At 45.6% G+C, this 26,904-nt stretch overlaps 1 protein-coding gene across 1 annotated transcript in view; it reads right to left on the reverse strand.

Moving 5' to 3' along the window:
• The window catches only part of LOC126176390 (synaptotagmin-5), a gene marked incomplete at its 5' end in the record, with an annotated part of 216,406 nt that overhangs the window by 105,920 nt on the left and 83,582 nt on the right, over nucleotides 1-26,904 (reverse strand). The window contains one exon of the mRNA XM_049923547.1: nucleotides 19,032-19,446. Within this exon, the coding sequence (XP_049779504.1) occupies nucleotides 19,032-19,446 (415 nt within the window). The remainder of the gene's footprint in view (nucleotides 1-19,031; nucleotides 19,447-26,904) is intronic.

Raw genomic sequence — 26,904 nt, forward strand, 5'->3', positions numbered from 1 at the left:
CTCGCCGATACCCCAGGAGCAACAGTGTCCCTAATTTGCTGGGAAGTGGCGGTGCGGTCCCCTACGGCACTGCGTAGGATCCTACGGTCTTGGCGTGCATCCGTGCGTCGCTGCGGTCCGGTCCCAGGTCGACGGGCACGTGCACCTTCCGCCGACCACTGGCGACAACATCGATGTATTGTGGAGACCTCACGCCCCACGTGTTGAGCAATTCGGCGGTACGTCCACCCGTCCTCCCGCATGCCCACTATACGCCCTCGCTCAAAGTCCGTCAACTGCACATACGGTTCACGTCCACGCTGTCGCGGCATGCTACCAGTGTTAAAGACTGCGTTGGAGCTCCGTATGCCACGGCAAACTGGCTGACACTGACGGCGGCGGTGCACAAATGCTGCGCAGCTAGCGCCATTCGACGGCCAACACCGCGGTTCCTGGTGTGTCCGCTGTGCCGTGCGTGTGATCATTGCTTGTACAGCCCTCTCGCAGTGTCCGGAGCAAGTATGGTGGGTTTGACACACCGGTGTCAATGTGTTCTTTTTTCCATTTCCAGGAGTGTAGATTTGCGTGATGCCTACTTGCAAATTCGATTGGATGAAGAATCACAGAAAGTGTTGATAATAAATACATACTTAGGACTGTTCAAATATTTGTGCTTGCCCTTTGGCAGCTCTGCTGCACCCTCCATTTTTCAGCATTACTTGTAACAGCTGGCTGCAAAAGTGCCATTTTGTTCAAATTACCTTGACGATATTGTTGTCTCAGGGCTTACACCAGAGGAACACATTGCCAATTTGCATACTCTTTTTCAACTGTTGTCAGAAGCAAGACGCAAGTGTCATCTCAAAAAGAGTTACTTTTTGCAAACTGAACTACAATACTTAGGTCATGTGATAAACAGTCAGGGTGTGCACCTCCTCCAATCTCATTTGCTTGCAATCCTTGAATTGCCTGTTCCTCACAATGTGTCTCAACTGCAGTCAGTATTAGGCAAAATGATGTTCTACATTTGGTTTTTACAAAAAGCTTCTCAGATCATGGTCCACTGCATCGCTTTGACTGCAAAAATATACTTTTGTATGGACTAAATACTGTCAAGATGCATTTCAGAAACTCAAAAACACCTTGCTTAGTGTCTGCCGCTCGTGGTCTCGCGGTAGCGTTCTCGCTTCCCGAGCACGGGGTCCCGGGTTCGATTCCCGGTGGGGTCAGGGATTTTCACCTGCCTCGAGATGACTGGGTGTTTTTGTTGTCCTCATCATTTCATCATCATCCAGGAAAGTGGCGAAATTGGACTGAGCAAAGATTGGGTAATTGTACGGGCGCTGATAACCACGCAGTTGAGCGCCCCACAAACCAAACATCATCATCATCACCTTGCTTAGTGACAGGTGTTTAGTGCATTTTGACCCTGCCAAGCAAGTAGTTTTGCAAGTTGATGCTTCTTCCTTTGGGTTGAATGCTTTGCTTTAGCACAGGATTGGTGTGCAAGACACACTTATTCCTTTTGCCTCAAAGTTGTTAACTGAAGCTCTGTATGATCACAAGTTCTTTTTAGTGACAGATTACAAGCCTTTGCAGTCCTTATTTCATCCGTCAAAACTGGTTCCTATATGCAATGCTCAAAAATTGCAACATTGGGCTTTGGTGGTTTTGCAGTATCAGTATGAAACCATGTGCAGACCCACAGCAAAGCATAGCAATGCAGAAGCCCTATCTCACCTTCCTACTGGCCCAGACTCTGATTTTGATGCATCTGCCACATCTTGTTGCCAAATCATTGCACAGGACTCTGAATTTATCTTTGAACTCTTCCATTTGGTCTGTGTTTGCATAAAATAAACAATAATATGGGAGTTGTGAGTTTGCCTTGATGCCATAACATACAATAAATAAGATTTAAAGAACCCACTGATGATAGTGAAATTTGTCACCAAAACTAGTTTGGAGAATAAATAAGTAAACAAATAACAAAGTGTTTTGCATCAAGGTGGTCTCACAATTTCCATATTGTTGTTGGACTCTGAATTGCTGGAATCTCTTCCCTTGCACTACAGAAAAATATCACAGGACCAGAAACAGACCCAGATATCACAATTTTGTTGCATTACATTCACAAGTCTTGGCCTCATCCATTGAACAATGTCCATAACTGAGCTGTGCACTGATATTTTGCATGTCAGAATAACCATTTGATACAACAAGGTGTGATTCTAGTTCAAAATCACAGTGGACAATTGCATGTGCTTTTCCCCAAAGTGTTGCAAAAGGATGTGTTGTGATTGCTCCACCAAGGACATTGGTGAATTCTTCACACTAAACAGCTAGCCTGATGGCACTGTTCTTGGCAGGGCATGGACGCCCACACTGAACAGATGACGGCACAGTATTACGCATACGTGGAGAACCAATCCGCTCCACCACAAACATTCTCAGCTTGGCACAAGATGCAATCGCCATGGCAATGAGTGCACATTGACATTGCATTTTGGACCTCTTGTTGGTTCATAGTGGTAGACTCTTTTAGCAAGTTTCCATTTGCAGTGCCAATGAACTCAACCACATCATGTAGCACCATTCAAGTGTTGTCCTCCATATTTTGCATCGAAGGTTTGCCAGAAGTACTTGTGTCAGACGATGGACCACAGTTCACTTCATGTGACTTTGAACAGCTTTGTGAACGCAATGGCATTTGTCATCTAACAAGTGCTCCATTTCACCTGCAATCCAACGGAGAAGCAGATCACTCCATACTCACTATCAAACAACAGATGGCCAAGCTTCACACCACCCACACCCAGGAAAAGGCGCTGGAACTTTTTCTCACCTCTTATCACGAGACGGACCATTACTGGCGGAATTTCTGCATGGCCATTGCCATCGAATGCTGCTACACTTGCTACATCTATCGCAGTGTCGAGCGCTGCCAATGCTCTGCAAGTACCACTTTGCACCACAAGATCTTGTTCTTTTCAAGGTTAATGGCAACCATGGACGACAGAAAAGAGGCATGACCCTGGAATGCAATGGCCCTTTTATGTACTTAATTGCAGGTCTCAATGGTTTGCAGCATGGCCACCAGAGCCAAATTTGTGCATGTCATTTGCTTCATGATTCTACTGCTTTTCTTCCCCCAGATTCACAGCCTGACAGGACCACGTGGCCTTCGCAGCTGCCACCAGGGCACCCAAAGAGTAGCGGATGGGTGATGTGCCCTCGCCCCCACTGTCCCCACTCACTGATCCAATGGACCTGGACCTGCCATGACCGTTGCCATAGCCATCATCACCCCAGGACATGCCATCAGCCTGGACATGTACCCTGGCAGCAGTTTTCTGGAGCATGTTCCTGTTGCCTCGCAAGCCAGATGGTGGGTTATGGTCAGGAGTACACCGTCCTTCACAGTCATGGTTTCTGGCTCATCTCTACATCCAGCATCCTGCCTCCCTCCTAGTTGTTGTTTGCAGCCTCCCTACATGACAATGGTGAGGCATTTTGGGGGGGGGGGAGGGGGAGTTGTGCTGGTGTAAGCTGTCGCCACGCCAACACAGCTGTCGGCAAAGAGGTTTCACGGAGATTAATAATAGGTGCTGGATCAAGCACACCTATCAGGAGAGAGGCTAAAGACAGACTCGCAAGCAATGTGCTGCTACTGCTGTCTTGACCGCCAGTGATTAGAAAGCTGCTGCAGACTAGAGGGCCCAGTCAGTCATAGTTACAGTCGCAGACACAGTCAGAGAGCATCAGAGTGTGTCTCAGTAAATAGTGACTGGAATAGTGTTCATAGTGGGACTTGTGCTTCACCAACAGTGAGGCTAACACAGACTATTACAGAAGAGCTTATACCACAATACATGGACTAGCTTACACATAAGTACCTTTCTGTTCTGGTAAATAAAGAACTCTGTTAATATATGCGTGCCGTTGTGTTGTATAACGAGGATACCGGCACCAAACAACATCATCTCCCTTGCTTCCCCTGGTACAAGACTCTACAGTGACAACAATGAAACAAAAGTCTCCATAATTGTTCATTGGTGGTGAGACATATGACGTTGTCATGATGTAATGATGCATAATTGGCTTTTAAGTGTAGCTGGTTGGAAAGTGCTTCACTTTGTATCTTCAGGTCAAATGGGGTGTCGAGCGGTGGCAGCATGACTGAAGGTGTTGTAGTGCCAGCAAGTAGTGCATCACTGACCGCACCATGGATCAATTACTGGCTGTCTCATCATAGTAGGAGGGAACTATTTAAATCTGTCAGTAGTTGGTAGTTCCTGAGGAAGTCAGCTCCCTGCACTGGTTCAGCTGTCTCTGCCACCAGTAATGTCCAAGGTATTTGCTTATCTGTGCCAAGATTGAGTGTGATGTGTGCAGGTCCAGAAACTGTGGTTACAGTGTCATTGGTTGCATGCCGTTGCAGTGGTGACAGAGACAGTGTAGCAGGCATGAGAGTAGGTTATAGAGTGGTCACATTGGCCTCAGTATTGAGGAGGAAATATGTGTGCAGGCATCTGTCATAGACAAATGGTCAGGAGCCATATGCCTGTTGAAAAAATGATTAGTGCTGTTTTGTTGTGGTGTGTAGAGGCATCTTGTTTATGGACAGTGGCCCAATGCACCTATGTCAGGTTGCTGTATTAGTTTGTGTCGGCACAGGATTGCCTGCAGCTCTGTGTGTCCTGCCCAAATCTAGTGTGAAATCAGCAGTAGTATTATTGTGTGTTGGGCATGGAAGCACTCGGTCGGCATGGCTTTTATTTATACATGAAGTCAGGTCAGTGGCCAGCTGGGAGGGTGATAACCTCAGCTGTCGTGGTACATGACTTTTGTCTGCCAAGGCTGTGAAGGGCACTCAGGCTGGTAAAGGGGGGGGGGGGAGTCCTAGTTTGGGTTGGTCTAGCTGTCATCCAGCAGTCAGCAGCAGCATGGAATGTTGGGGCACCTCAGCTGGGGTTTTGCAAAATTGGTGTCAGTGAAGATGTACTGGTTGTCAACTGCAGCATAGTGCTGTTAGTTGTTGATTAGAATACAGTGTTGTGATAGTGCCTGCATTCTGTCAACAAGTCAAAGTTTAAACTCCAGCAGTGCCTCCTCATATGTTAGCTGTTTAAATGTTCTCTGGCAGATTTAGGAGCCAAAGGGTCAATAGTGCACAATCAGGCAGAAGCACTGGATCAATTAGAATTCACTGGCAATGCCAGAGTGAAGACGGCATGTTGTTGCTAAACCTAGTCTCATTGATGACAAGTAGCAGTAGTGTCTTGGCAGTTTTGTATTTGTGATAAGCCAGAATGCCCAAAAGCAAGCCACTAATAAGGTCTGCACTGTCTCTAAGGTGATTAAGAAAAGTGGCAAACTTCTCATCGTCCCAAATTATGCCACCGACTTTCTTTGGGGTGGAGCAATTCTAATAGCTGAAAGACATATAAAAATCATTATTTACAATGAAAACGTTGACATTCTCTGCTTACTTTCATACCATTATTCATTCATTCATGAATTTATTTCACCTGTCAAGACATCTTAGTGAGTTAACATTACACATTGCACATGAGCAGTACACACTTTAGAATAATAATAATAATAATAATCATAATGTTAAAATAATAATAACATAGTAATGCTAAGTCAGTCTCATTAACATTATGTTAAGTGATTTCCTCATTTTTTTCATTTTATTGTCAAATGTGCATAGTGACATGTAACAAAAGGTATGGTATCAGTCTAGAAGGAATTAAAGGAAGACATTGAAGCAATTCAGATGCGAGCTGCTAGATTTGTTACCGATAAGTTTGATCAATATTCGAGTATTATGGAGTTGCTTCATAAACTCAAGTGGGAATTCCTGGAAGAAACATAACATTCTTTCAATGGAACACTATTGAGATAATTTAAATGACTGTATTTGAAGCTGTCTGCAGAATGATTCTACTGCTGGTAATGCACATTTGACATAAGAACCAAGAAGACAAGAGAAGAGAAACTAGGGCTTTTACAGAGGCTTACAGAAAGCCATATTTCTCTTTCTTTATTTGTGAGTGGAACAGGAAATGAAATGACTAGTTGTGGTACAAGGTACCCTCCTCCATGGATGATACAGTGGCTTGCACAGTGTGTATGTAGATACAGATGTGAAATCAGATCTGGAGAAGCAGTTGATTGGTCCAGAGAAAAGAGATAAATAATGGGGTAAAGTTAGCAGGTGAAATGGAAGAAAGAAAACTCAAGTAAAAAGGACTGAGGCAAGCATGGTCAGTGTTGACAAAGAGACCAAAATACTGATTTGTTGTTTGATAGAAAGGTGTACGGCTGGAATATGCTAAGAGGGAAGCTATGTCAATGGTAACAGGTAAAGTTTTACTCTCCTTTTGAATGCAGAATGGTTTTGGATGAGACATAGATTGCTGGATAGTGTCGCCTATAGCGCTGTTTTTAGTGAGTGTTCAGTGCTGAGCGTCCCCTGTCAGTGTTGTGAACAGCCACCATACTGTTGCTAGTTTTTTTTTTTTTTTAACTCGAGCGAACAGACAACAGACTGTCGCCATGTCTTTTTAATTGTGCCTGTCTACTTACTGTGTGTCTTCATCCGCATCGTCGACGTCGTGTTTTTATCGCATTTTTTATATATTGTTTGTTATCTTACCATTGTTTGTTTAACTCGTCTCTCGGCTGTGGAGCAGCGTATTAAACTGCTGTCAGCCCTCCCCCGCCCCCCCCCCAATCTGTGGGAGGGGGAATCGAAAATCAATAAAGCAATAAAGGAAAAAAAATATCTTGGGGTACTCCTGTAGAAAGTGGTAAATGAAATGAAATGGTCGTTTGGCATTGTTGGTCGGGATGTCCCATTCAAGTTCGGCCGCCAAGTGCAAGTCTTATTTCATTTGGCGCCACATTGGGCGACTTGGGGCCGATGAAGAGGATGAAATGATGATAATGACAACACCCAGTCCACGGGTGGAGAAAATCTCCGACCCGGCCGTGAATCGGACCCGGGCCCAATGCATGGGAGGTAAAAACGTTACCACCCAGCTAAGCAATGTTATTCGTCTATTACATTTGGATGTACCTAGGGCCCATGCCTTGTGAAATTTTCCACAACAGCAGTGGTGGTAGAGTACATTTACGCAGCAGCCTTGCGGGTGGCACATCGCTGCTCACACAGATATCTCGTTGCTCGCCGAAAATCTCTACTGGTCAGTTGTCCACATCGATATTCGAGTGGATTACTTGCGGTGGTGTAAAGTGAAAGCGATATGCTCTGTGTCGTCTGAGGACAGTAACAATGGTTCATTTCAGACAGAAATGTAGTTATTTACAGATTATTTGAAATGTTATTGAAGCAGAAATAGTTAAAGCAATGAAGATTTGGCCCAGCATTATTAACGCAATTTTTATGTAAGAGTGATTAGTAGCCTTACTCACTGTGAAGTAATATTTCGTCAGTTATTATTCACATCTACTTCTTGAAATACATCTACGAGTTCTTGATTTTCATCCTGCTATTTTATAGAATAAAAATTACAAGTTAGCTAAATCAGAGGAATTAATTTGCAAAATTATTACACCAGCTAATTTGGTCTGCAGCATCGCTCCGCGCACCGTTGCTCGGTACTTCGCTGCTACAGTTCGCACCAAGCGAGGACATCAAGGTGAATTATAAACCTAGCGAACAGTTTCCCGTAACGAACCATACGGGCGACTTACTTGCCACGTGAATGGTCCATTGTGCATCACATTTAGCTAACATTATCTTGTCTTGGAAAACTGACAGGGTTTCGGTTTGCGGTAGATGAAAATGTGACTATTTTTAAGATTTTTTCGCTTAAAATGTTCACCTAACTTTTATAACAAAAAATTTCCCGCAAAAATTCGGTTGACAGCGCAAAAAAAAAGGGCTCTGAGCACTATGGGACTTAACTTCTGAGGTCATCAGTCCCCTAGAACTTAGAACTATTTAAACCTAATTAACCTAAGGACATCACACCCATCCATGCCCGAGGCAGGATTCGAACTTGCGACCGTAGCGGTCGATCAAAAAAATGTTCAGATGTATGTGAAATCTTATGGGACTTAACTGCTAAGGTCATCAGTCCCTAAGCTTACACACTACTTAACCTAAATTATCCTAAGGACAAACACACACCCATGCGCGAGGGAGGACTCGAACCTACTCCGGGACCTGCCGCACAGTCCATGACTGCAGCGCCCTTGACAGCTCAGCTAATCCCGCGCGGCCCCCCAGCGATCCCTTGCTCTGAATCGTCAGAAGTAGGTAGAATTCGGGCGACTTAGTCCGCTTATTATTCGTCGTCTTCTGCTGCCAACCTCCACGATGGGGTCGTTTCACACTTGTCTGGCTGCCGTGTAAACGACGTCGGTACGCGGCTGTCAGGAAGTACATTGCACGAGACATTTCACACTTGCCCGACGCCTGATAAACGGCACGTGACTTCCTTGCTGCTGCTGTGTGAAGCCGGCCGTCCCCACTGCCACAACCGGCTGCCGGTGACGGCAAACCAAGACGACAGATGGAGTACAGGCTGCGTAGCCATCGTTGGCGGTCACATTTGGCGGTATGTGACGTTTGTTGCTGCGGTCGCCAACGCTTTTGTGTTCTCTCGCGTGAAACTATACTTGCTACCTGTTTTTATCACGGTGGACGTTGAAACATTTTAGAAATCAACACTGCTTAAAGGGAAAGCAAGCAGACCAGATCTAGTTCAATTTGAACTAATCGGTGCCTTGAATTAAAAACCAGATATGCGTACGTGGTTTTTCAATGACGTAATTCCGAACTTAGACGGTTTCGAAGACGATGAAGTAGTGAAATTCCAGCTGTTGATGATTAACTCAATTTTTTTTTTATTACAGAGGGCAGCTAACCCTCTGACCGAACACGCTGAGCTGCCGTGCCGGCGACCTCTCGGGTAATCCCGCGCGGTGCTAAATTTTAAGATTTTTGTCCGTTACAATATTATATTTTAATACATTTGTATTTGCTCCTTGAATATTTTTTACATACATTATATTAAAGTCCTTTGGAACAGGAACAGAAATTACAATAAAACTTACAATTTCTCATTTTCCCTGATTGTGACAGCCAACATACGTATAGGTTTCATACCTTCCCTGAAGGATGTGTTGCGGCGTGGATTGAATCCTTCGATCTTACATGCAGATCGTTAATGGTTAGCATAATCATCCTAAAATAGATGAAAAACTTATCAGCATCGTTTCCCAAGACCACAAAACATACAAAGAACGTTCCAGCATCGATCATCTCATCTTGATTGGATGAACCCATTGCACCCTATTTCTCCCTTTCTTTAGACGTCTACAAAAAACCATTACAGGGATTTTTTTACTGCGATCAATTTCTTTATCCTGTGTCATACTTTAGGGACGCCTGACGTGCTGTTGTCGTTGCAGCCTGTCGACACAGGCTACACCGCAGACTGCAGATGTCAGAAGTCCCTATCGGCAGCCGTGCACCCGGCGCCGTGTTTTCGAAAGCCGGAAAAGTGTGAAACGATCTTAAAATACAGAGCCTTGTATGTAGCCATTGCGAAGTGGGGTTGTGCCGTGTTGTGATATGTCAGGAACTGATACACCTCTTGATGAGTGACGAAATAGTTTCTGGCCCGTCACGGGCAACGCCAGATACTCTTTCCATCCGTCTAAGAAGGGCAAGCGGTAGTAGGTTACAGAGCGGAGACAGAAAAATAATTAATAATGTCGTTGAATGTTGCTAGCGGAAGAGCGAAAGAAAGAGTTGCTTCACCCTCTACCTCCACAAATGAGACGAAGAGGAGTAAGCTTCAGCTCTATGAGAGGAATCGGAATTTTGGTTGCGACCTGCCTAAACAGGATTCACTCTCGTGGATCCCCATTTTCATCTGATGCAATACCATTTTTTTTTCGCTCACATGGATCCCTTGCAGATTGAAGTAGACTCCCGGGGGCCTATACAGGATGTTAAGATAAAAGTAATTACAGACATTGGTTGCGAGTGGGCACGTGGTTGAAATTAATAAGGAAAGTTGCAAATCGTTATCTGACCGAGATTTGAACCCCACAATCCCACTTACTAGGCAGGTGGTCTGACCGGAAGAGCCGCTTCTTAGCAAAATATGGGCTCCTTTGACATACCAAGGCATAGCATTCGCTGGTGTGTGTTTCGCGAATGCTGCTAACCGTGCGTCCCATGCTACGCGGCATACAGAGGTATCCACTATTTACCTTGGTTTTGTTGCTCTTGGTAACTTCATTGACAAGTACAAGGCCGGCTCTCTGGCGGAGAAGGATGCTGCCTTACGACACTATGTAGAGTTGCATCCTGAAGATTTCCCAACTCCAGATCGAAAGAAATTCGCAGAGGTTTTCAACCGGTGGAAACCTTTTCGCTGATACTTTGTTCACATCAATGTGAATTTGAGTTACATTGTAAGAATAATAGTATGTTGAATAATATACAGATCTACCGTTAATCATCGAGAAATGTAGATACAAATAAAAATTTGTTATTCTTAATGAAAAAGAAGTTGTGCCATCTACTCTACCACGCCTCCGATCTGATCCAGATTCTCAGCTTCTCCACACACTACGAATGTAGTATCCCTTGCCCATTATCCTCATTAACCGCGGCATTTCGCTGATGCCCATAAGAGTTCGAGCCTTGTGTGTATCTGCACTGAAGACATCACTGATCGTCCTCGCCCACTCGCAGCCAATGTCTGTAACTTCGTTGTGTCTTAATTCTTAGTGGCTGCTGGACCAAAATGATGTCTGTGCTATAGGAAATATAATTAAGGTGAGGACGGCCAGATATCTCTTCAGAGCAAGTACGCACCAAGCTCGAGCTCTTACGGGGAATCGGTGAAATGCCACGAGTAATGAGGATAGTGGGCAAGGGCATTACATTCGGAGTGTACAGATAAGTTAAGAATCTGTGTCTGACGGGAGGCGTGTTAGGATAGTCTGCGCAGTTGCGACAACCACTGTGTCCAGATGCTATCTGCCTAGTAAGCAGGAGATCAGGGTTCAAATCCCTACGCGACACAAATTTTCAACTTTCTCTATTGATTTAAATCAACACGTACTCGCAGCTTTTGTCTGTAAGTCGTCTGTGTCGTAATTCATGGTGGCTGCTGGATGTACATCTACATAGATACTCTTCAAGCCACTGTACGGTGCGTGGCGGAGGATACCCTGTATCACTACTAGTCACTTTCTTTCCTGTGTCACTCGCAAATAGAGCGGAGGAAAAACGACTGTCTGTATGCCCCCTGGGGAGTCTACTCTAATCTGCAAGCGGACCAAGTGAGCGAAACAAAAATTGGGATTGCATGAGATGAAAATGGGGGTCCACGAGAGTGAATCCTGTTTAGGCAGGTCGCAACCAAAATTCCAGTTCATCTCATCTGTTCGTGTCATTTGTGGAGGTAGAGGGTGAAGCAACTCTATCTTTCGCTCTTCCGCTCGTAATTTCTCGTATCTTATCTTTGTGGCCCGTACGCGAAATGTATGTTAGCGATGGTAGAATCATTCGGCAATCAGCTTCAAATGGCGGTTCACTAATTTTTCTCATTAGTGTCCGAAAGAACTAACAACATATTTATACATAGGATGTTCCGGAACTATTCATTGAACTTAATGCAGGAGGTAGAGAACATCAAAACAAATATATTTAGTTATGGTACTCATAGTCCCTGACGACAATTTCTGACGCTAGGGGCAATTTACACAGAAGGCAGTTTAGCATGCTAATTACAGCAGTGTCATTCACAGGACCTGCTCGAATGCGCTGCCATTGGCCTGTGCGTACGCAGTACATCGTCGGATGACTGACTTGCGTCCGTTCGAAGATTCCTGGCATGACTGCAATGGTACCAGCAGCGACGGCAGTTCTAGCGACGAAGACTTCTTATGTTTCCACAACGGTTTCATACACAAGCTTCTCCATAAGTTCCCAGAATAAGAAACCAAGACATGTGCGGAAGGGTGACCTGAGTGGCCATCCTTTGTCTAACACTCAATGGCACATCCAACCAGTACAGTTAACCATCCATACACTGAGCAGCTTTGAATGTCAGTACACATTCCCACTCAGCGACACCGACACAAAAGCTTACGCCAGCACTACTAGCAAAATGTTCCCTGACTTTACTAGTTGACTTCTGAGACTATACGTTCCTTGTCGAAATATATTTGTTTTAATGTTCTCTAGCGCCCGCATTAATTTGAATGAATACTATATGTTCCTTATCGAAATACAGGGTGTACATTAAGTTCGGGAACACTTTCAATTATTTATTGCACAAGAACCAAACGTTGTACAGATATCATACATATGTCATTTTGAAGAGAAACCCCGAAAGTTTTGCTTTTTTTATGTATACCGCCACAGCGTAGTTTGCTAATTTGCCGATAGTCAGCGCTAGTCGCAAACATGGCGAGTTCAGGTGCGGATCGAGCTTTCTGTGTGTTGGAGTTTGACAAAAGCAAGTGTGCTACAGCTGTTCAACGGATGTTTAGAAGCAAGTACGGTAAGAACCCAACAACAAATTCGTTACGACGGGTTGCTTATGCCCGGCAAAGAGAGGCGGACATCCCAGTGTGAGTGAAATGAATGTGGAGCGCGTACGAGAGACAGTCACAAGGAGTCCAAAGAAATCGGTACGTCGTGCATCCCGTGAACTCGAAATGGCTCCAATGACAGTGTGGCAAGTCCTGCGACAGAAGTTGTCTGAAACCATTCAAACTGAAGCTAGTGCAGAAGCTCAATGACGACGACAAAGATAAGCGTTTTTGAGTTTTGTTCGCAGTTGCAACAATTGACTGAGGATGGGAATGGCATTGTTGATCGTTTTATTTTTAGCGACGAAGCCACTTTTCACACCAATGGGAAAGTGAACGGGCATAATTATCGAATCTGGAGTACAAAGCATCCACACGAATTAACTGAATTTGAGCGTGATTCCTCAAAAGTAGATTTTTTTTGGTTCCTTGTCACGTCGAAAACTGCACGGACCATTCTTCTTCGCCGAGAGCACTGTTGCTGGATATTCCTATTTGGACATCTTGCAGCAATGGCTATCTCAAATGCAATTGGACTCACCGTACTATCTCTCAGCGGTATGGGGCTCCACCCCATTTTCATCGTGAAGTTCGTGGGTACCTGAACACGGAGCTGCCGCATCGATGGATCGGCGCCGGCCGGTGTGGCCGTGCGGTTCTAGGCGCTTGAGTCTGGAACCACGTGACCGCTACGGTCGCAGGTTCGAATCCTGCCTCGGGCATGGGTGTGTGTGATGTCCTTAGGTTAGTTAGGTTTAAGTAGTTCTAAGTTCTAGGGGACTGATGACCACAGATGTTAAATCCCATAGTGCTCAGAGCCATTTGAACCATTTTTGATGTATCGGCCGTGCTACAGAAGGGGACAAGCTGTTTCATTAAATGGTCTCCCCAATCACCAGGTCTCACTCAGTGTGACTTTTTTCTGTGGGGACACATTAAACATCTGGTGTATGTACCGCCTCTACCACGTGATGTAGCAGAGCTCCGGGAGAGAATACGGGAAGCGACTGCCACAGTCGACGATGCCATGCTGGCTCGTTTATGGAAAGAATTCGATTACCGTATTGACGTCTGCCGGGTCACTCATGGTTCGCATAACGAATGTTTGTAAAAAAAAACTTTCAGAGTTTCTTTTCAAACTGCAATATGTATGACATCTACATCTACGTGATTACTGGGCTATTCGCAATAAAGTGCCTGGCAGACGGTTCAATGAACCACCTTCAAGATGTCTCTCTACCGTTGCAATCTCCAACGGCACGCGGGAAAAACGAGCTCTTAAATTTTTCTGTACGAGCCTTGATTTCTCTCATTTTATCGTGATCATTTCTCCCTACACAGGCGGGTGCCAACAGAATGTTTTCCCAATCGGAGGAGAAAACTGATGATTGAAATTTCATGAGAAGATCCCGTCGCAACAAAAAAGGCCTTTGTTTTAATGATTGCCACTCCAATTCACGTATCACGTCTGTGACACTATCTCCCCTATTAAGCGATAATACACTGCTGGCCACCGTAAATGCAACACCAAGAAAGACAAGAGGTAGCACAACAAAATTTATTTTGTAGATAACATGTTGACCAAGTATCAAATGATTACGTTTACAGACGTCTGTGACATGTGGTTCCTGCCAGAATCAGTAGCCAGAGTAGCCGCAATTGTTGGAGATCACCGCTGCCACACGTCTCGGCACTGAGTCAAAGAGACGTTGGATGTGTTCCTGGGGTACAGCAGCCCAAGCAGCTTCCACACGTTGCCAAAGATCATCTGGTGTGGCAGCTGGGGACGTAATCTGAGTCACTCGTTGAGCAACCATGGACCACATGTTTTCTATCGGTGAAAGATCCGGAGAGCGAGCCGGCCAGGGAAGCAATTCAATCTGGTTATTGACGAAGAACCTTTGGACAATGCGTGCCACGTGTGGTCGCGCATTATCCTGTTGAAATATGGCTGTGGCCGAGCCCTGAAGGTAAGGAAGGACAACTGGCTCCAGCACTTAGGATATGTAGCGCCGGCTATTTAAAGTACCGGCAATGCGTACTAGAGGCGTGCGAGAGTAATATCCAATACCGCCCCATACCATAATACCCGGTGCAAGACCAGTGTGGCGGTGCATAATGCAGCTGTCCAGCATCCTCTCTCCACGGTGTCTCCACACTCGAATCCGACCATCGTGGTGCTGCAGACAGAAGCGTGCCTCGTCAGTAAAGACAACGTCATTCCATTCTGCCGTCCACATCCGTCTGTCATCACACCTTTGGCGACGGAGACGTCTGTGGTTCTGCGTCAATGGTAGACGAAGCAATGGACGTCTTGCGGACAGACCACTCTGCTGTAAACGGCGTCGACACGCGCAGACACTGGATGATGCGTTACAGACGCAATGTGCTGTGCTATGGTTCGGCATGTCACTGAGCGATCCGTCACTGCCATGCGCACAATTTGCCTATCAGCACGTGCAGTGGTGAACCGAGGTGAATGCGATCGACCGCGTCGGTCCGTCGTACCCTCCTGCATCCAACGGTCACATATCCGCATTACAGTTGTTTGGTTTCGTCCAACACGACTAGCGATTTCTCTGTATGATAATCCACAATCTCGGTAAGCCACTATCCTTCCTCTGTCGAACTCGGATACTTGATCAAAAGACGTTCGCTGTTTTCTACGAGGCATAACTGATCGTCTTGTGAAACAACCACAAGGTAAACACACGTGCCGAACGTACACTCGTCGAAATCGCCAAGCCTTAAATGGCGCTATGAGGTGGCGCCACAGGCGCGCGTGATGTGCGTCTGCGCTGAAATTCTAATCAGTTGCATATCTCATCGCTGCAAACTCATGGTGTAAATTTCACTTGATTCGGATGCTTCCTTCAGGGTGTTGCATTTACGGTGGCCAGCAGTGTACAAACCGAGCTGCCGTTCTTTGTACTTTTTCGATGTCATCCGTCAGTCCCACCTGATGCGGATCGCACACCGCACAACAGTACTCCAGAATAGGGCGGACAAGCGTGGTGTAAGCAGTCTCTTCCGTTGACCTGTTGCACCTTCTAAGTGTTCTGCCAATGAATCGCAGTCTTTGGTTTGCTCTACCCATAATATTATCTTTGTGATCGTTCCAACTTAGGCTATTTGTAATTGTAATCCCTAAGTATTTAGTTGAATTTACAGCCTTCAGATTTTGTGTGACTTATCGCGTAATCGAAATTAAGCTGATTTCTTTGAGTATTCATGTGAATAACTTCACACTTTTCTTTATTCAGGGTCAATTGCCACTTTTCGCACCAAACAGATATCTTATCTACAACATTTTGCAAGTCGTTTTGATCATCTGATGACTTTACAAGACGGTAAATGACAGCATCATCTGCAAACAATCTAAGACGGCTACTTAGATTGTCTACTATGTCGTTAATATAGATCAGGAACAATAGAGGGGCTATAACACTTCCTTGGGGAACGCCGGATATTACTTCTGTTTTACTCGATGACTTTCCGTCCATTACAACGAGCTGTGACCTTTCTGACAGGAAATCACGAATCCAGTGGCACAACTGAGGCGTTACTCCGTAGGCACGCAGTTTGGTTAGAAGACGCTTGTGAGGAACGGTGTCGAAAGCCTTCTGGAAATCTAAAAATATGGAATCAATTTGTCATCCCCTGTCGATAGCACTTATTACTTCATGAGTATAAAGAGCTAGTTGTGTTTTACAAGAACGATATTTTCTGAATCCGTGCTGACTATGTGTCAATAAATCGTTTCCTTCGAGGTACTTCATAATGTTCGAATACAGTATATGTTCCAAAACCCTACTGCAAATCGACGTTAGTGGTATAGGCCTGTAATTCAGCGGATCTGTGGGGGAGCGAGGGGCTTGTTGTAACAGTTCTCATGGAAACTAATATATCTTGAGATCCATTGATGAAATTGCTACTAAATAAAGATTGATGGATGCTGTAACTCTTCCTCTACCAAATCAAGTAAAAATAATACCATAACTATTGGTCAAGCCGGTCGGAGTGGCCGTGCGGTTCTAGCCGCTACGATCTGGAGCCGAGCGACCGCTACGGCCGCAGGTTCGAATCCTGCGTCGGGCATGGGTATATGTGATGTCTTTAGGTTAGTTAGGTTTAATTAGTTCTAAGTTCTAGGCGACTGATGACCTCAGAAGTTAAGTCGCATAGTGCTCAGAGCCATTTGAACCACTATGGGTCATTATTTTACAATCAATTATTTGCTAGAACAAGTGTGGTATTACAACTTACCTCATGCTTGGGCAAGTTTTAACGTCTACCGGGGCAAGTAGTAACGACACAAAAAACAACAATAACACCTCTAATCATTTATTCTTTGTTTATTGTTAACAAATGTGGCATCTTTCTGAAGTAGGGGTTATGTAATTCTTATCAAAAATCAACTTAAATACACTTTTTAAGTAATCAACACCTAAAAATTAAGTAATTAACAGTTTTATTTAGTTAAACACTACTTATAATCATCATGGCACTTTTCAATCACAGTAAGTAATTAAATTATTTATGTCTAAGGTATGCTTCGTAATTATCTCTTTTTAATATCTATCTAACAAAGTATTGCACTTATATACGAATCGACATTTGGTGGGTTTCATCATAATTAAATTCAGTCTTCATCTGAGGTACAATTAATACAAATAAAAGATATAGTGTAACACATCCTACATGTGCCCGCATCGCCGGCCGCGGTGGTCTAGCGGTTCTGGCGCTGCAGTCCGGAACCGCGGGACTGCTACGGTCGCAGGTTCGAATCCTGCCTCGGGCATGGGTGTGTGTGATGTCCTTAGGTTAGTTAGGTTTAAGTAGTTCTAAGTTCTAGGGGACTTATGACCTAAGATGTTGAGTCCCATAGTGCTCAGAGCCATTGTGCCCGCATCTTACAAATGCAACACTCGACCCAATCTTCTTTATTTGAATCTGTGTAAGCGTCACCACATACCAGACAATACCACTCTTCTCATTCAGATTCTGAATCTGACTTTCTTTTATACACCCTCATTCTAGAAGAAAGGGAAAAAAAGTAGGTGTCTACATTATAACGTGGCGCATGTTGTAACACGTTACAACAAGCCCCGGGGTTTTGTTACAACTAACCCCATGGTATGATTTTTAACATTTATCAAGATAACTGTTTAAACAATTTAGCAATCTGAAAAACTGTTACACATTATCAGAGATAGATAAATTTGAATGTAAATAAGATATAGAAAGTTTGCAATTGGTCGATAATAATAACGCAAACGAAAATGTTACGACAGTAAAATTTTATATTACCTGGCAAAAGTGAAGCGCGTGCACACTTCCGCTCACTGCGCCGGCCGGGGGGGACACTGGCTATGGCAACATGATGCGGCGCGGTTTATAGGTCAAATCGAGTCAAAGAAATACGCTAATGAAGTTTAAGATCCTAGTGAAAAGAGCCTGTTACTACTTACCCCTGTTACAACAAGCCCCTTGCTCCCCTAAAATATTTAGTTCTTGTGCAATAAATCATTGAAAGTGTTAGCAGACTTTATATATGTTTGTTTTGATGTTCTCTATCAGAAATTAGGAAAAAAAATTTAGAAATTTGTGGTAAGTCCTATGGGACCAAACTGCTGAGGTCATCGGTCCCTAAGATTACACACTACTTAATCTAACTTCAACTAAGTTACGCTAAAGGCAACACACACATCCATGCCCGAGGCAGAACTCGAACCTCCGACGGGGGCAGCCGCGCGAACCGTGACAGGTGCCCAAGACCGCACGGCTACCCCGCGCGGCTGTTCTCTAGCGTCCGCATTAATTTAAACCAACAGTTTCCGAATATCCTGTATAGACCACTTTGGAGATCACTGATATGTAACATCCTTCGCGAGAGGAAACGCCACCGAGAAGCGATTCTCGGTAGCTCCGTGTGAAGAGGCTGTAGGAAATGAGTGGGCTTCTACATCTACATCTACATTTATACTCCGCAAGTCACCCAACGGTGTGTGACGGAGGGCACTTTCCTGTTCCAGTCGTGTTTGGTTCGCGGGAAGAACGACTGCCGGAAAGCCTCCGTGCGCGCTCGAATCTCTCTAATTTTACATTCGTGATCTCCTCGGGAGGAATAAGTAGGGGGAAGCAATATATTCGATACCTTATCCAGAAACGCACCCTCTCGAAACCTGGACAGCAATGCAGAGCGCTTCTCTTGCAGAATCTGCCACTCGAGTTTGCTAAACATCTCCGTAACGCTATCACGCTTACCAAATAACCCTGTGACGAAACGCGCCGCTCTTCTTTGGATCTTCTCTATCTCCTCTGTCAACCCGACCTTGTACGGATCCCACACTGATGAGCAATACTCAAGTATAGGTCGATGCCGGCGATGTGTGAGCAGCGAGGCTGTAGCATAAAAGTGCAGCGAATCACTTCGAGTGAAGTCGAATACTGACCTTCGATGAGGTGTATGTGCAGGTCGGACTTGTCGAAGTCGTAGTGCAGGCGCAGGTGGAGGCGGCCGAGGCTGCGGCCGCGGGTGCGCGCGTCCAGGAAGAGCGGGCCGTCGCGGCGCGCGTACAGGTCGGGCTGCAGCGCGCCCAGCGGCGAGGCGGGCGGCTCGCGCGACGGCGGCGGCGTGCCGGGCCCCGCCGACAGCAGCAGCGGCGACAGGCAGCGGCCGGCGCGCGGCTGCGGCTGCACCTGCTGCAGCGACGGAGACGGCGACGGCGACGGCGAGGGCGACGGCCCGGGCCCGGGGCACGAGGGGCACGGCGAGGCGGCGCGCGCGCCCACCGGCGACGGCGACCGGTCCGGCCCGCCCAGCGGCGTGCGGATCACGGGGCTCGAGCCGCGCTGCGACCCCTGGCTCTGCGACACACGCAAAGCGCACGCGCTCAAGCCCGAGGACTGGACAAAGCCTAATCGACACAGAGCAAGGCAAGCCGTGACATCGGAAACTGGCGACCCTGCTGTAGTACGATGCTATAAGAATAATCCAGGAGAGGAACGACTCTTTTGTTTTAATACGAAGGACATGCGTGAAGTTTTAATCGTCACCTCGAAGAAATAACGTTATATCTTATACGTAAGAGGCATTCAGATGAAAACTGAATACCTGACACAATGGGACCATTGAATGGTTCGATTCAAAAGTAATCACCACACGTGTTAAAACATTAATCTGACCAGGAGACGAGACGATCGGTGTTTGTTTCGCAGAAAGTGGTCGGCCACTGGCGGATCCACAATCGCACCGGCTCTACCAGTTCCGCGTCCAACTGAAACTGACGTCCATGCATGTCTTTTTCCAGGTCCCCAAAGATATGAAAGGCGGAAGATCCAAGCTATAAGGAGGATTTTGCAGCGGTTCTCAACCGTATCACTGAAGTGTAGCATTTGTCCGAATGGTAGTGTGGGGGCGGGCGTTATCGTGCAACATGATGATTCCATCCGACACATCCCTGGGCATTTTCGGCTTATGGCGCATCGCATTTTCTGTCCAAAGTGTTCTCAAAGAGCTGCGGGTTGATTGTGCACGCTGGAAGAACTTCAAGAGCAGAGGGGACCCTGCAGTCGAATAAGTGGGTCGTCATAACCTTACTGGAACTTGTGTGAACAACTTTGGATTTCTTTGGCGGGAAAGACGTGGGATGTTGCCATTGTTGGCTTTTCTGTTTGCCCTAGGGCTCTCAGAATGTTGTTGAAAGGAATCATTCTGTTTCACGATAACATTCGCTCCTACGCTGCCAGTAGTGGTTTGGTTGGGAAATACTGCAACATCCTCCATACAGCCGGATCTTTCGACATGTCATGTTCACATCTTTGACGACGTGAAGAAAGACGTGATTTGGCGTCGGTTTCAGTAGGACGAGGAAGTGCAACATTGGGTGAAGTTGTCCATACATCAGCTGCTGACCGTGTTCTACATCACAGGAATTGAGCGTTCGCCTCCCAGTACGATAAATGTCTTAACACTTATAGTGACTAGTTTGAATTGCTGCGGGTATTCGGCTTTCTTTTGACTGCCCCTCATATATTAAAAATGCAAAAGTGTGTTTAAGATGAGTGTGTGTCTGCGTGATTTAGTGTGTTTGTTACTTCTTGATGCTGAAAGGCGTACACGTATCTGGATGAAATTTACGAGGTGCATTCAAGTTCTAAGGCCTCCGATTTTTTTTTCTAATTAACTACTCACCCGAAATCGATGAAACTGGCGTTACTTCTTGACGTAATCGCCCTGCAGACGTACACATTTTTCACAACGCTGACGCCATGATTCCATGGCAGCGACGAAGGCTTCTTTAGGAGTCTGTTTTGACCACTGGAAAATCGCTGAGGCAATAGCAGCACGGCTGATGAATGTGCGGCCACGGAGAGTGTCTTTCATTGTTGGAAAAAGCCAAAAGTCACTAGGAGCCAGGTCGGGTGAGTAGGGAGCATGAGGAATCACTTCAAAGTTGTTATCACGAAGAAACTGTTGCGTAACGTTAGCTCGATATGCGGGTGCGTTGTCTTGGTGAAACAGCACACGCGCAACCCTTCCCGGACGTTTTTGTTGCAGTGCAGGAAGGAATTTGTTCTTCAAAACATTTTCGTAGGATGCACCTGTTACCGTAGTGCCCTTTGGAACGCAGTGGGTGAGGATTACGCCCTTGCTGTCCCAGAACATGGACACCATCATTTTTCAGCACTGGCGGTTACCCGAAATTTTTTTGGTGGCGGTGAATCTGTGTGCTTCCATTGAGTTGACTGGCGCTTTGTTTCTGGATTGAAAAATGGCATCCACGTCTCATCCATTGTCACAACCGACGAAAAGAAAGTCCCATTCATGCTGTCGTTGCGCGTCAACATAGCTTGGCAACATGCCACACGGGCAGCCGTGTGGTCATCTGTCAGCATTTGTGGCACCCACCTGGATGACACTTTTCGCATTTTCAGGTCGTCATGCAGGATTGTGTGCACAGAACCCACAGACTGTTCAACAGTCATTCGGCGATCCCCCAAAACAATTCTCTCCACTTTCTCGATCATGTTGTCAGACTGGCTTGTGCGAGCCCGAGGTTGTTTCGGTTTGTTGTCACACGATGTTCTGCCTTCATTAAACTGTCGCACCCACGAACGCACTTTAGACACATCCATAACTCCATCACCACATGTCTCCTTCAACTGTCGATGAATTTCAATTGGTTTCACACCACGCAAATTCAGAAAACGAATGATTGCACGCTGTTCAAGTAAGGAAAACGTCGCCATTTCAAGTATTTAAAACAGTTCTCATTCTCGCCGCTGGCAGTAAAATTCCATCTGCCGTACGGTGCTGCCATCTCTGGGACGTATTGACAATGAATGCGGCCTCATTTTAAAACAATGCGCATGTTTCTATCTCTTTCCAGTCTGGAGAAAAAAAAAATCGGAGGCCTTAGAACTTGAATGCACCTCGTACATTGGAAGTAGTTTGTAGCTTGAATTATATTTACCTACCTACCAAAGGGGACAGTGTCAGGTGGAAAAGAAGAGGAGCCCACGACGCGCAAATACCCATGCTTTATTCAACCAGTATTTGACAATGAGAGCACTTAGTGACTTGCAACAAACTTTACGCACAACATCAAACCATTACGGAACATTTCCTCGCTGGCAATCTTAGCTAAATTAAGAAAGGAAAAAAGTTCATCACTTATTGCGTTTTCGCTGTTCATCAATAAAAATGAAGCATGATGTTTAATTTATTACTAACTGTACTAGCGACACAGTTTGCAGACAGAGTTCACATTAACCAGTGAGTGTACCATCAAAGTTATATAATTGTTCGACACGTAGTTCAGCAGATATGACGTCACAAACACTGAGATGCGTGAAAACTGCCCCATAATGTATCCAGGGTTTCCACATATGTCGCTCAATGTCCCGTCAAAATTATATCACTGTGCGACACAGAAGTTCAGGAGATACAATGTCACATACGTTGAACTGTGTGAAAATGAAACTGCAGGGTGAAGTTCCGTACAGACACAGATAAATTTTGTACAAATGCGTGTGAAATATGTTTGACAGGAGACACGGGTAAAAAGCTCCTCCTAAGCTCCTCGAACGATTTTAACCAAATTTGGTAAACATATTAGTTACGATTTGAGAAGAGATACTGGAGCGAGAGGGGCGGTAAGAACCACAATACTCCAATTGGAATGAGGTTGATAACGTGGAGAGAGAAGGGAGAGGAGGAGTTGAGCAGACAGAGAGGGAGAATGAGAAGGTGGACACCTAGGGGGGAGGAGCAGATGGACAGATACACTATGTGATCGAAAGTATCCGGACGCCCCCAAAATCAAACTTTTTCATATTAGGTGCATTGTGCTGCCACCTACTGCCAGGTACTCCATATCAGCGACGTCAATAGTCATTAGACATCGTGAGAGAGCAGAGTGGGGCGCTCCGCAGAACTCACGGACTTCGAACGTGGTCAGGTGATTGGATGTTACTTGTGTCATACGTTTGTAAGCCAGATTTCCACACTCCTAAACATCCCTAGGTCCACTGTTTCCGATGTGGTCGTGAAGTGCAAGCGTTAAGAGACACGTACAGCACAAAAGCCTATAGGCCGACCTCGTCTGTTGACTGACAGAGACCGCCGACAAGTAAAGAGAGTCGTAATGTGTAATAGGCAGACATCTGTCCAGATCCTCACACAGAAATTCCAAACTGCATCAGGATCCACTGCAAGTACTATGGCAGTTAGGGGGGAGGTGAGAAAACTTGGATTTCATGGTCGAGCGACTGCTCGTAAGCCACACATCACGCCGGTAAATGCCAACGACGCCTCGCTTGGTGTAAGGAGCGTAAACATTGGATTGAACAGTGGAAAAACGTTTTGTGGAGTGACGAATCACGGTCCACAGTGTGGCGATCCGATGGCAGGATGTGGATATGGCGAAAGCCCGGTGAACATCATCTGCCAACAGTAAAATTCGGAGGCGGTGGTGTTATAGTGTGGTCGTGTTTTTCATGGATGGGGCTTGCACCCCTTGTTGTTTTGCGAGGCACTATCACAGCACAGGCCTACACTGATGTTTTAAGCACCTTCTTGCTTTCCACTGTTGAAGAGCAATTCGGGAATGGCGATTGCATCTTTCAACACGATCGAGCACCTGTTCATAATGCACGGCCTGCGGCGGAGTGGTTGCACGATAATAACATCCCTGTTATGGACTGGCCTGTACAGAGACCTGACGTTAATTCTATAGACCACCTCTGGGATGTTTTAGGATGCCGAATTCGTGCCAGGCCTCACCGATCGACATCGATACTTCTCCTCAGTGCAGCACTCCGTGAAGAATGGGCTGCCATACCCCAAGAAACCTTCGAGCACCTGAAAGAACGTATGTCTGCGAGATTGGAAGCTGTCATCAAGGCTAAGGGTGGGCCAACACCATACTGAATTCGGGTATTACCGATGGAGGGCGCCACGAACTTGTAAGACATTTTCAGCCAGGTGTCCAGATCCCTTCGATTACATAGTGTAGAGGGGGAGAACGAGATGGAGAGAGAGAAGGGGAGGAGGAACTGAACAGAGGAAGGGAAGAGCTGGAAGTGGACAGGTAAAGGGGAGAGGGAAAGAGAAAAGAATGAGTTACTGAGGAAGTGGGGAGATAAGTAACGAGAGGGAGGAAGAGGAGATGGGCAGAGAGAGGGGGAGCAAGAGTTGGTCAGAGAGAGGGAGAGGAGTAGATCGACAGAGGGTGGGGGATGGAGGAGTTGGACAGAGAAAGGGAGTGGAGGAGATGGACTAATAGATGATTGGAATAAATACTTACCCGTAATTTTTTTTTCTTTTTGTAAATAACCGTTCAACCGTGGGTAACACCGCGGGGCGCAGCAAGTAATCTATATTTTGTTTGTTTGTCTCCATTCCTGGAACACGTAATGACCCCCGAGTCATAGTACCGTAGCAAGCCGGTAACGATCCGAAACAAAAAGGCGCATACTTTTCATGAAATAGAGTTTTCTTCTTCTTCCTGGCCTTATCCCGTATCTTCATGAGTTCGGAGTATTAATCTGGATTTGGTAGTGTCAGCTGTATTCCGCCCCCTCGCCCGGGATGGAATTTGTGTACCCACCCACCTGCGTCTAGCGTTATTCCATGTGAAAGTGTGAGAGCGTTTCCGAAATGTTTGCTAATCTTGCATCAGAGGCAGGACGTTGGTAACAGCCCGGTATTCACGGAGTCGGACGTGTGAAACCGCCTAAAATTGCACACCCAGGCTGGTCGGCACGCAGGCCCTAGTTTCGGAACCGGCGTGGTAAGGCGCGCATATATCCGGGCGGGTCCACTGATAGAGTATCGTGCGCTAATTCGTTTTTGGCTGCAGCAGAAATATTACAGCTCTGTCACGTCAATCCAGATGGCTAAAGAAGTCATTTTGACTTATTTGACACAGCTGCACCATTCCCACTGTTGTCGAAAACGAAATAGCGCACGATACTGCACCTTATCGATGGGCTGTGCCGTTTTATTTTTGCTGCTCTTGCGGCGTGTTACGATACTGTGGAATGGGGATTTCTACGCTTTCCATGGCTGCAGACGTGTACCTACGAACAAATAAAGAGTTAGTTACACGACGTTATTTTTTCGAGGCGAATCACAACTTTGTGACTATTCCCCATAAATTCGAGAAATATGTTTTATTGGCGAAACACATGTCACATAGAATATCGGAACTCACTTTTTTCTCTATGCAGTTATCTTCGTTATTGAAACACGTATGATATCTATCTACAAGTTTTAGAATTCCCGTGTCATAGTCGGTGGCCACCTCTAAAAACGGCACATTTTGTCGGGTGTGATATCCGGTATGGCATGTCGAGTCCATACATGATGCCGTGTGTAAGCTAGTCGGCCTTCAGAATAATTAGGGACCTGGTATAGCTTGGTGGAAACGGCCAGATCTCTCGACTAAGCCGATTGACCCTACTTTCCTGTGTTTGACGGGGCATGTGTAGTGATGATAGCTCAAAAGAATGCCAGCGAGTGATGGGAGAGAACTCGGAAAACATCACAACAGCCGCACACCTCGCTTCTTCCTACCCGCGGCAGCCTGCGTTTGTCACACCCGGTGCCACATTCCTGTCGGCACTCCTACGGTCCGATAAATCGCTGTGTGTGAACACTCAGCACACTGTCAGCCCTCCTCCCCTGCCCCCATATCAGGGCGTTAAAAACCTGCCTCCCCCCCCTCCCCTTCTCCACCTGGGTCTTAACCCTTTCCGATTCGAATTTTTATTGTTTGACTGTGACACTTCACAATTTTGTTATATCGTTATGCTCAACGGGAAATTGTTTTACTACAAAGAAAATGCGGAAAAACATATTTTGATCTTTATTTCATTTTCTCTTCGAAAAGGGACTAGAGAGTACCGTCGGGTCGCAATGGTACTGTCATCGGAAAACATAACTTCATGTGAAATGGTGATGATAAAAACAGTTCTTTCTCTCGTTGCCACAAACACCTTACATTGGGAGCACTTTGAATGAGGTGCTGATTTTATATTATAAATAGCACAGTTTTCACATCTCTTACGATTAGCAATAAAACCTAGCTATGAACTCCAAGATTTTGCGTTCAGTATCACCTGAGAGTGAAAATTCCTTCTTCATTCTTTTGTCCTAAAAAGAGTAAGATGTTTCTTGCTATCACGCTCTCTTCAAATTGAATTCTTTCCGCTTCTAGAGAATAAGTGGGAGTATTTTGTTGGCATGGTGTGATTTTCCGTTGTTTGGTCTGTGAATTGTTGAGTCTGAATAACTACTTTCCTCATTTGGTGTATCAATATCAGATGGAGCAGCTTCAGTCTCTCTTTACGTTTCAACTTTCTTGCCATTTCAAACACTCCTTAACATTTTCTGCTTATAAACAATTATTATCATAAACAGACTTAGCACAAAATGGAGAAAAAGTATGAAGACTAGTTTATCACAAGACGCACTCAGAATTAAGCACAGACTGTCCACCTTGCAACTGCGCGCAACGAAATAGCGAGAGCACTGCAAGTGCTGTAATTCAAACTGCTTTGGAGCCATAGATAATACGCCCATGAACATTCCGGATGTGTTGAACAAGGTACCAGACTATGAATACACGGAGCACTGCAGTCCTGTTTGGTACCTAGGAACTCTTTGACCTCCATAAAAAAGGTAAATTTCACGATTTGTTCATCACTTGAGTCTTCAAATAATCTGTCATGGGCGATGGACAACCGTATCGAGTTTCATATTGTACGTTTCTTCGCCATTATTGAACAGTTAATAACATTTTCTCATGTATGTTTCGT

The sequence above is a fragment of the Schistocerca cancellata genome, chromosome 3, assembly GCF_023864275.1.
Source record: "Schistocerca cancellata isolate TAMUIC-IGC-003103 chromosome 3, iqSchCanc2.1, whole genome shotgun sequence".
Classification (NCBI taxonomy): Eukaryota; Metazoa; Arthropoda; class Insecta; order Orthoptera; family Acrididae; genus Schistocerca; species Schistocerca cancellata.